General features: G+C 30.2%; 2 protein-coding genes across 3 annotated transcripts; both read left to right on the top strand.

Annotated features, from left to right (window-relative positions):
• Window positions 1–350: 350 nt before the first annotated feature.
• Window positions 351–5193, top strand: LOC114120737 (homeobox protein orthopedia-like). The gene is made up of 4 exons (XM_027982745.2): window positions 351–1364; window positions 1819–1906; window positions 2140–2339; window positions 3640–5193. The coding sequence occupies exons 1-4, from the start codon at window positions 929–931 to the stop codon at window positions 4278–4280; spliced, it is 1365 nt and encodes a 454-aa protein (XP_027838546.1). The 5' UTR covers window positions 351–928; the 3' UTR covers window positions 4281–5193.
• Window positions 5194–6061: 868 nt separating this feature from the next.
• On the top strand, window positions 6062–11222 carry LOC114120804 (mucin-5AC-like). 2 transcript variants are annotated; one of them, XM_027982842.2, is made up of 6 exons: window positions 6062–6234; window positions 6983–7062; window positions 7133–7224; window positions 7302–7425; window positions 7637–7867; window positions 8732–11222. In XM_027982842.2, exons 1-6 carry the CDS (start codon window positions 6177–6179, stop codon window positions 11060–11062), a joined length of 2916 nt encoding a protein of 971 aa, XP_027838643.2. In that variant the 5' UTR covers window positions 6062–6176; the 3' UTR covers window positions 11063–11222. The 2 variants fall into 2 exon arrangements, with proteins under 2 accessions (XP_027838643.2, XP_050066856.1); XM_050210899.1 differs by lacking the exons at window positions 6062–6234; window positions 6983–7062 and having other exon boundaries at window positions 7283–7425.
• The last annotated feature ends 249 nt before the right edge of the window (window positions 11223–11471 follow it).

Raw genomic sequence — 11471 nt, 5'->3', positions numbered from 1 at the left:
AAGTTTATATATCTTTTTAACTGGATTATTTACAATTGCCACAGTGACACTATTATAATATTAATATCGTGACTGTACAATAGTGTATGTGTGTACGTGTGTACGTGTGTATGTGTGTATGTGTGTATGTGTGCGTGTGTGTGAGTGCGTGCGATTGATATAGTCGAAGGGACGGCTACGGTCCCCGCGAGCTATATACCTAACCTATGTACGCGCGTCGCATTGGTCGACCCGCCACCACTCCCAAAAGCCCCTATTGGTCGCAGCCCACATACACATGCATATACGCATGCACGTCCCGTCGAACGCGAAAACTTACATCGAGCACACGGTACGTTTTTACTTTGAACTTCACACGGTCCGAGCACGACGTACACCGCAGCGGCCACACGCGTCTCAGTCGCCGTTAAATATACCTAAGTTGTCACCGCGCGAACACATTTTATTACAATATATTAATAATTAATAAACGTCATATACTACAAGCGTGGCGTTTCGGCGATTCGCATTTGTTTGTTTTCGTTTTTCCGTCCGTTTTTCGATTGCGTCTCCGAAGATACCGAACGAGATACTCACCCGCGTCGGAGGAGCAACGACTACACGAATGTTCCAAGTCGTGCACGCCAGACCACTATTAAAACCGGGTTCACTTTTTTAAATTGCCCTTAAACGAAGTTTATTTAATATAATAATATTAGATCCTATAATTCAGTCCGTCGTCGCCGCTTCAATTGTAGACAATCAACAGAAATTAACTGTCCCTCCGCCACCACCGCCACCACCGCTCACAGTCCGCCGCCGCCGTATCTCATCATCGCGACACGCGCGTGTGCGTGTGTACGCAAACCAAACGTGATAACCACAATTATAAACAACGTATACGTCGAACTCAATTACAATAACCACCAAAGGGTTTTTACTTGACATCATGGACGAGGGTGCGTTTGACGAGTCGATGATGTTCAACGAATACCATCATCAGACGAAGCCGGGGTCGCCGTCCGGACACCACCAGCACCAGCCGCTGTTGGCATTTCAGCAGCCTGGTGATATGATGGGATATACACTGCCCGTACCTGACCACATGGACTTGCAGCATCATCATCACCACCATCACCACCAACTCCAGGATATGGATATGCACCGACACCACCACAGCGTTCAGGACCAAATGCAGCAACAGCAGCAGCAACAGGACAGACAGGTACAGATTGGCGATCCGCAAGACTTGTTTCAGATGCCAGTCACATCCACCGTTCAAGTGCAGCCGACCGACATTGTTGTGAACACCAACGGACAGAAGCATCCCATCAAATTGGAAATGGATTCGAACTCATTGCCATCCACCGGTCAACAGTCTTCAGGTATATATTATAATCACACGATAATAATATAATGTGTTTTTATGTTTTTAAGATAGTAATAAAGTACTCATAAATTATAAAATATTTTTATAGTTATATATTTACTTGTAGTAGATAAATAGATACCTATATCAATGGTTGATTGGAATAAGAATAATTAATCTAATCTTTACAAATGTTTGCTATATAATTTAATAATAATTAATAAATGACATGGTTAAAAAAAGTATAAATTTATAATCAAATAAGATGAAAATATTAAGATTCAGATTATTATTTTTAACTACTTTTTAAATAATGAAATATACTTTTTCGTGTAAATTAATAACAACTGAAACATGAAATATTTAAAAGTTCTATGTTTAATGACATTTTATCGTCAGGTTATCAGCGTTTTATTATTTTTCGTTTTTTTCTTTTGCAATCGTCAATAAATCATTTGTATTGTTTGCAGGGTTACCCGCTGAACAACCAGTGCCAAAGAAATCAAGTTCTAAATCGAAAAATACCGATAACAACGGTACAAAGAAGAAAAAGACAAGGTCAGCATACCCTCAAAACATTTTAAATAATATTATTAATATACCTAGTTATAATTATGTATGTAATTTAATATTTCTTTCTTTTTTTTAAATAATTGTACCTATCCATCACTTAATATTATAAAACGATCTATCATAACATGGTTTCCTACTTCATATCATAAATTATTGTATAATATATAATATTATACAATACTAATTTTTAATACCACTATCTTTTATCATTTATATAGAACAACGTTCACGTCTCATCAATTGGAAGAGTTAGAACGAGCGTTTGAGAGAGCTCCGTATCCAGACGTGTTCGCTAGAGAAGAATTAGCTTTGAATCTGAAGCTTAGCGAGTCTCGAGTTCAAGTATGGTTTCAAAACCGGAGGGCCAAGTGGCGAAAGAGAGAGCCACCCAGGAAAACTGTTTACCTCACTAATTCCGGTAAGTGTGTTGTGTGTATTATAGATTACTCGGTTTCTTATTAGTTATTGGTATATACACTTTTTCTCGCTCACATTTTCAAAAAATTAAAACGATCTTTCAAAAAACTTAGTCTTAAGTGCATTAAAATATTTATACAGTGACATATTTTATTACAGTCAGCAGAAACCATAAATTATACAGATATAAGCTAATAATTAAAAATATATTTTTCTTAAAATCCGATAATTTAAAAATAAAATTATTGCATATTTATTTACTCCTTGGTTTTTACTTATTGTGTGTATTATACGATATCCAAAAGTTGGATATTCATAAGATTAGATAATCAAAAATTTTTTTTTTTATTATTATTAATATAAACCCTCGGTGACATTGGCCATTGGTACTAATAACCATTTTAACTTAGGTTCTACAACAAAATATCTAAATCAAAATATCTCTAAATCAAAATATCTCCGCAAAAATATTCCAAGACAAAATATCCCGATTAAATAATAACTCAAAATGTTAATCACAGTTGCGATTTCAAGTAATAATCGCACTTTATCTAAAGTGAATGATGTGTGTTATTCGTTTTTTTGATAATGGAATAATAATGTGTCATTTTATATCATTAATAAATAGTGAGCTAATAGCCTTAAATTAAATTATTTAATTCACACTTTTTATAATTTTAAAATAAAAAAATGCTAGAATTTATCCAAAACTGGAGTAACTCAACAAAAAAAATGTACGTTTGGTGAATTCATTTCGTATTATTAACATTACTATTTTAATGCATATTGATATTTAAATATTTAACAACAATATACTATTGTTAATCTGAATGTTAAGACTATACAACTGTTTGTACGTTGGTTAATTATAATATTTCTACCTTTAAACAGGTAATGGGTAGTTACTTACATATGAAAAATATTGCAATTTAGAAATTACTTAATAATTCTATAAGAATTAAAACACTGTAAACAAATCAAGAAGTTCGTACAAACACAGTTGTTTTTCTTATCATTAATTTTTAACAGATCAGTTCACTTTAATATTAAAATAAATAATACCTGCACAAAATACAAATTTGATCTGGTAAATTATTTATAATAATTATTATTTTGTGCGTTTGCATACAATAAAAGCAATACGTGCGGGTGTAATACGTTCTCGAACATGCACCCTTCTCAAACATAATCGTTTAGTATTTTATTAGGGGTGCTATTTATTTTGACAGACCTTTGACGTCAACAATTGTATCATAATGTTAACGATAACATACAATTATGTAATAATAATTATGTTACAGTTTTTCCATCCGGCTCTCCTGGATCTTCGGTGAGCTCAACGTCGTTCACCACACTGACAACGTTCGGCGGTAACGTGTCGCCATCGTTGGGCACGTGTTCGCCGGTTACACTCAGCGGCTCAGAACCTTGGGGCTACGGTGCCGCGGGCTACGGAGATCTTACGCACCTGAATCTGCTCAATAGCAACGGGTCATCGCCATTCACGCAAAACGCGTTTCACGGCAGCGGCAGCAATAATAATAATAACAACTTTGGTGGCACTCCGTACGCCGTCCAGCCACAAGACAGTCCAGGATTATTCTCAGCCAGTATGCAATGTTTGGCCCGACAGGATATGATGGGCCCGCTGGATCAGTCACCGCCTGACCGTGACTATCACGGACATCAGCTCAATAAGCACGTGGTCGACTCGTACGTGATGAGTCAGGACATGGCTGGACTCTTGCAGCCGGACGCCGAGTGTGACATCGTTGGAACCATGGGATACGAAGTCCAGGATCACCAACAGCATCCGCATCAACAGCAACAGCAGCAGCAACAACAGCAGCAACAACAGCAACAGATAGAAGAAGACGGAGAAGAGGAAACCGCGATAAAAGTAGAGCCACCGTTCACGCCACTTCCGCCTTTCATCAACTGACACAGGAGGTTTCAGTTTGATACGTACGAGTATCAAACTGAATTCGAATGAATACATTTTATTTTAAATCGTGTGTGTAAGTTTACGTTCTATACGTTGTATTTAAGTTCAGTGCTACCTTTCAGTATACAATCACGATATCATTCTTCAAGAATATTTATAGTTGAGATAATATTTTAATGATGAATAATTATTAATAGACGATCGTCGTGATTTCGTACAAATCACTATCGTCGAAAATTATGTGACAAGCACGCATTCACAGAAACGAGTTTTTAAAAATGTTGAGATTTTAAGAACATATATATACATATATATTTATTAAGTCTTAAATAATAATTATTTTTATGTAAATATAAGTAATTTGATTTATTTATTTATTTTTATTTTTAAATTTACTTACAGACATTTATTATTAAATAGATAGTAAATTTATTTATTTTTGTGTCACTACATATATACATTTTACTTGGAACAGTAAACGTTCAGGATTACTCTCGTCCAAAAGAAACTAATAATTTATTTTGTATATAGATATGAAACTATAATATATAGCTTATAAAATTATAAATATAATATTATTATATTGTCTTTAAGAGATTGTCATGTACAACAAAATTACATTATTCTTCCATAACAATTAAGTGTACATAGATAATTATAGATATAGCTCAGTGAATATTTTATTATAACATAACATTATTATTGTTTGAACTTTGATTATTTGAAAACTTGTGTATTCTAGTTGTGCCTTATTATTTGCTTGTATTTTGTGTAACTTAAACAAACTATGTATACTACTCGTATATAGGTACTTTTATGTGGTCTAATAAGTTGATAAATTATAAACGAAAATTTGTAATTATACCTAGTTATCATGTATATAATAAAACAATTTATTTTTTTATTTTTACGAGAATTGGTAATTTTTTATTTTAAATAATATCTTAAATAGCCTTGAGGTTAGGTTAGGTTAGAAGTAACAAAAAAATGTTTTAGGTAAAATATCGCATTTATTATAATATGAATAATTTAATAATATGTATTTTCAATAAATTACATCAATTTATATATCTTAAAATGTAATAACATAATAGATAATATTTAAAAAAAAATGTTAAGTTACATGAAAAAAAAAACGAAAAACATTTTGTTAAAAAATCCTGTTTTTCCTTAAATTATTAATTATTGTTAGTTTTTCTCAGTTTATTAAAAAACTAAATAATAAGGATTTTTAAGTTTTACTTCTAGAAAATACAAACTAAATCCTATATATTATAATATTCTCTAAGTTATATGTATAATGATTCACACGAATCACACACAAAAAATTACAGTATAAAAACTAACAAAAGTTTATGTATTGTATTATACGTAACCTAATTCAATTTATTGAACATTTAAAAATTCCATTAAATATTTAGATTTATTAACTATTATAATAGTAGTTTGACAATTAAACAAATTTTATACTGTTTTGTTTATCAACAAATCATTACAATGAATATATAGATATCTGACTACTGTATATATTATTTATTAAGTTTGTAGTTACCTAATACACCGTAGTTTTTTAGTATTATCCTTCACCTACGTGATGATCATCAGAATAATTTTAAGTACCTACTTGTTTTTGGTAGTCAACCTTCAATCGAAATAAAAAAAACCTATATTGTTTTAACATGTTCCTATACATGTACTCACGTATGATAATAATTCATGAAAGTGAAGTGCTTATAGAGTTATCTTATTGATACTATACATGTGAAAAAATGTAATCTATTAATTGTCAATTGGTGTCGACCCACAAACCTTAGTGTTAAATAATCACTTTTACTGTAAATTAAAACTTAAATTCCATTATGTACCTATAGTACTTTTTTATTTAGTTTAAATATGAACAAGTTCAAATATATTATTCAAATTGTTTTATTTGGTTTCTTAATACTAAAAGGTAAGTCAGCGTTTTATTATACTTGAACACACCCTGCCGTAACAAATTAGATATTTTATTCATCACCTAAAGTTTTACTAAATAAATATTTAAATTTTTTTTAAACAATTCATAAGTTGTTCAAAGTATTTTCAGTTCTTTTCTATACGAAGTGTACTTTTAATTATATTTTTACCAATTGAATTGACTGACTAGCTACTATAGTTATTTTGTATTGCTGTAGAGAATAACATAAAAATTATTTTTATATCCTAGTACCAATGCAAGTATGTCTAGTATTTAAAATTAAATACACTGTCAAGAAAATTCATTCATTTATTTAAAAAATATTTGTTTGAATCGTTAAAAAAAAACAATATTCAGCTAGTATTAATGATAGCTTATAATTTAATAAGTATTTCAGTTACCTACAAATGTGTGTAAAACATTCAAGTTTAATTTAATTTTTAATCAATTAGTATATCCATATTAAATTTATATGAGATAAATTAGATACCTCATACCTATATGAAAAATAACTATGTAGAAAACAACTATTTATCATAATCCTAACTATAATATTTTATAGGTATTTCATACTTTTTAAAATCATCAAAAAATATGTGACCTATTCACTACAAAACTAAACCTAACGCTCGTAATTCATATATTACCTATGTATAATAAACATATAGTCTGTAATAAATTATAAAAATTTAGCTCTATAATAATTCTAAAAATGAATGATAAATGAAATTTTATTTTTAAGAATCAAGTTTAAACCCTTTACAAAATGAAAAAATATGTTCATCATCTTCACAGGCACAAAACGAACAATTCCCTTACATAGTAAGTATTTTGATTTTGATATTTTTCACATACATTGAAATATGAAATAACTTTTATGTTTTCGTATTAGGTGCTTATAAGAGTTCATTCAAATGGTGAAATGTTATGTCAAGGCACATTGATCGATGTGAATTGGGTGCTAACCTCTGCGTATTGCATTAAGTAGGTATTTAATTAGTTGCATTTTCATTTTATGATGATTATATAAGTTGTTTAATAGACTTTAATTTGGCTTTTAGTACTACAAGCAACATTCCATTGAACAATATAGATATTGCGATGCGAAACAATAAAACTCATGTAACTATTTTGAAACCAAAAAAAGTGATAGAAACAAAATACAACGATGTGGCATTAATTCAAGTAAACAATTTAGATTAAGATTACTACCTACCTTTTATTTCTATAAATGTAATAAATTTACATTGTACTATAATGATTATGTATTTATGAATCGGAATTTTATTATTTCATAAATAAATATTATTATTATTATTATCTTAAAATTTTTTTCTACTATAACGCTTATAATGTTTATACCTATATATATATGTATATAAAATTTATGTAACAGATAGAAAAATCAATTATTACCAACAGTATAATAACACCCATCAAATTGGCCACTGAAGATTTATCGAACAATACACAATGCGTAGTGACCAGTCTTCAAAAACAATTAAACAATGATATATCACTCATATATTGGAACGTGGTTAATATTTTAAAACAAAAATATGATAAGAGCGAATGGTACTTAGAAGATACGATTTGTCACTCACAAATATGGAATTTATTACAGAACGTAAGTCTTTGTAGTTTAAAATGTAATAAAAAATAACAACAAATTTATTATTACATTTCTAATTTTAATTAATTTACATGATTTTCGACATAAAATAATGTGAAAGACAAGTATTATATAATTTATTATTTTAAATGATTACAGACACAGCACTAACGTGGTTATGAAAATAAATAATAATAATTTAAAGAAATGAATCGTTATACTCTATAATATAACCCTAAAAATTTATATTATTTAGAATCTATATAATATATAATTGATCAAGTAATTGTAATTATTATTCATAAAAAATTCAAATATTTAATAAAATTTTATATTGGTCATATTATTACTTATTTTGGATATAATATTCAGAATTTGGATTAATGATTTAGTTTTTATCAAATTAATGGATACAAATATTTTGTATAATACCAAGTAAATCATAAATATATATAGGTATACCTATTACCTAAATGATTTTATATATATTTAAAATTTAAATATTAATGATTAAGTTGTTCCAGTTTTTAAGTGCTTTTATATTTAAATGATTAATTTGAACTTTCTTTTTGTCAATAACTTTAATTTAAAGATTAGTTGTAAATTATTTAAAATTATTTTCTGTATAACAATGACTCTATTAGATCAATAAATATATTATTATTTTGATTAAAATGGTGTAAAATGTGAGAAATAAATAATTGTTTTTACAATAAATAAGATATTCATTACAAGAATATCATTATCGTTATTTAATTTTTAATTAAGGACAAGTTTATATACTAGATATTTAATATAAATGTATTTATAATAGTTTATAACTTACTTATCAAGTTTATTAAATTTGCATAAATTATTTTAATCGTGCCTGTTTTTTAGACAACCGATAATGGAACGCCTCTGATCTGTAATAATCATCTATATGGAATATATTCACTCAATGAGCCTAATATATTCAATAACATTTTGAAGTACAACAGTTGGATAAAAAATCTAATCAACCCAATATCTTTAGATACAACATCAGAAAAATATATGACCAATTTTGTTTCTAATCATAACTCTATATCTGATACAAATTCAATAGTAACGGGATTCGATACGAATAATATGTCTTCACCAGACAATGTATATAAAAGAACTTATTCAAAACCAATATTCAAATCATCTGTATACACTCAAAAAGAAAAACGAAGCATCACGGTAAACGTTGAATATAATTCCTTAAGTACAGAACCCACTAAAATGAAAGACACGGAAAGCACCAAATTTGTTGAAATAAATTCAGATAGTCCTGAAGAAACACCAGAAACACCAGAAACACCAAACATATTAACTAATACAATAAAGTCAGACGATTCGACTTCTTCAAAATCTCCAACACAGTCATATTCTTCTACTATCATTATTAAATCATCGACCACAGAAAAATCTGCTTCAAACTCGAGTCCTTCGTCGTCTATAACTGAAGATACAGGTTACCGTGGATATACTAAAGAAAACGAAAATAATGAAGAAATCTGGGATGAGCCCACTTCTGAAACTCCTACTATTCAATCTTCAACCACAGAGAAATTTACTTCGAGTTCAAATCCTTCGACAACTATAACTGGAAAAACAGAAAAACCAGAAGTAACCAAATATACCAAAGATAACGAAAACACTGAAGAAACCTGGGTTAAGTCCAGCTCTGAACGTCCTACTGATGAAACAGAAAATATCGAAGAAATCGTAGAAACTGAAGAATCCCAGGATAAACCCAGCTCTGAACGTCCTACTGATGAAACGGAAAATATCGAAGAAATAGTAGAAACTGAAGAATCCCAGGATAAACCCAGCTCTGAACGTCCTACTGATGAAACGGAAAATACCGAAGAGATCGTAGAAACTGAAGAATCCTCGGATAAGCCCACCTCTGAACCTCCTACTATTCAATCTTCGACCACAGAGAAATTTACTTCGAGTTCAAATCCTTCAACAACTATAACTGGAAAAACAGAAAAACCAGAAGTAACCGAATATACCAAAGATACCGGAGACACTGAAGAAACTTGGGATAAGCCCAGCTCTGAATCTCCTACTGAAGAAACAGAAACAACCAAAGAAACGGTATATACCACAGAAATCTTAGAAACTGAAGAATCCCAGGATAAACCCAGCTCTGAACGTCCTACTGATGAAACGGAAAATACCGAAGAAATCGTAGAAACTGAAGAATCCCAGGATAAACCCAGCTCTGAACGTCCTACTGATGAAACGGAAAATACCGAAGAGATCGTAGAAACTGAAGAATCCTCGGATATGCCCACTTCTGAACCTCCTACTATTCAATCTTCAACCACAGAGAAATTTACTTCGAGTTCAAATCCTTCAACAACTATAACTGGAAAAACCGAAAAACCAGAAGTAACCGAATATACCAAAGATACCGGAGACACTGAAGAAACTTGGGATAAGCCCAGCTCTGAATCCCCTACTGAAGAAACAGAATATACTAAAGAAACGGAATATACCAAAGAAACTGAATATACCGAAGACACTGAATCTACCGGAGAAACTGACTATACCGAAGTAACTGATTATACCTCTGATAATTCATCAGAGTTATCAACCCCCGTTATCCCGACTACTCAATCTTCGACCACAAAAGTAACGACCTTAAGCACGAATCCTTCAACGGCTAAAAGTGAAAAAACAGCAGCTACGGACGATACAGAAGCCCCATATTCAGAGATGTCCAGCACTCATCGTCCTATTACTCAATCTTCAACCACAAAAGTATCAACGTTAAGCACGAATCCTTCAACGGGCAAAAGTGAAGAAACAATAGCCACAGAAGACAAATTTACGGAGACAATAAAAACTACAGTTACTGATGGAACTAAACAAACGTCACAAACAGAAACATCAGTGACTTATTCTTCAACAACAACTACTATTTTGCCCTCTGATATTACTACAAGCCCGTCATCCCCAGAAACAAATACAACACTTTCCGATCATGGCGATGAATTAAATACAACGACGACGACCACTACGCCTACAACAACTAGTATAAGGACAGTAGTAACATACGACATTTCTGACCCCAGAGAATCTTCAACATTCGTGGATGATCAATATCAAGATAAATCTAGTTCCCAAATAACATCTATTCATACAAGTTTAATAATAATTGTATTTTGTATCATGTATCACATTAATTTATAATTTAACCATACTTAAATGATTTCAATTTGTACAGAGGCTAAAAAAACTTACAAATAATTAAAAACTAGACACAGATATTTTAAATAAATCAATTTCAAACATTTTATGGTTTTAAACAGATCGTGAAATTTTTTCAACAAATAAAACTAAATTAAAAATACGTATTGCATTTTTAAATATAACAAATGAATACAATACAGCAATTTATCGTTGATTGGTATCAACAATTAAATATATATAATATTATATGTATATAATATATTGTATAGCATAGTATATTGTAGTATTGTATAGAATACGTAATTTAAAGGATCGTCCAATATAATGCAATTCATAGGACGTGCCCAGCTGTATTTAACTTATGGTAAATTAGAATAAAAATAACGACTTATTCGAATAAAATAAAATT

Source organism: Aphis gossypii, chromosome 1 (genome assembly GCF_020184175.1).
Source record: "Aphis gossypii isolate Hap1 chromosome 1, ASM2018417v2, whole genome shotgun sequence".
In the NCBI taxonomy this organism is placed as follows: domain Eukaryota; kingdom Metazoa; phylum Arthropoda; class Insecta; order Hemiptera; family Aphididae; genus Aphis; species Aphis gossypii.
This window is presented reverse-complemented; position numbering and strand designations above follow the sequence as displayed.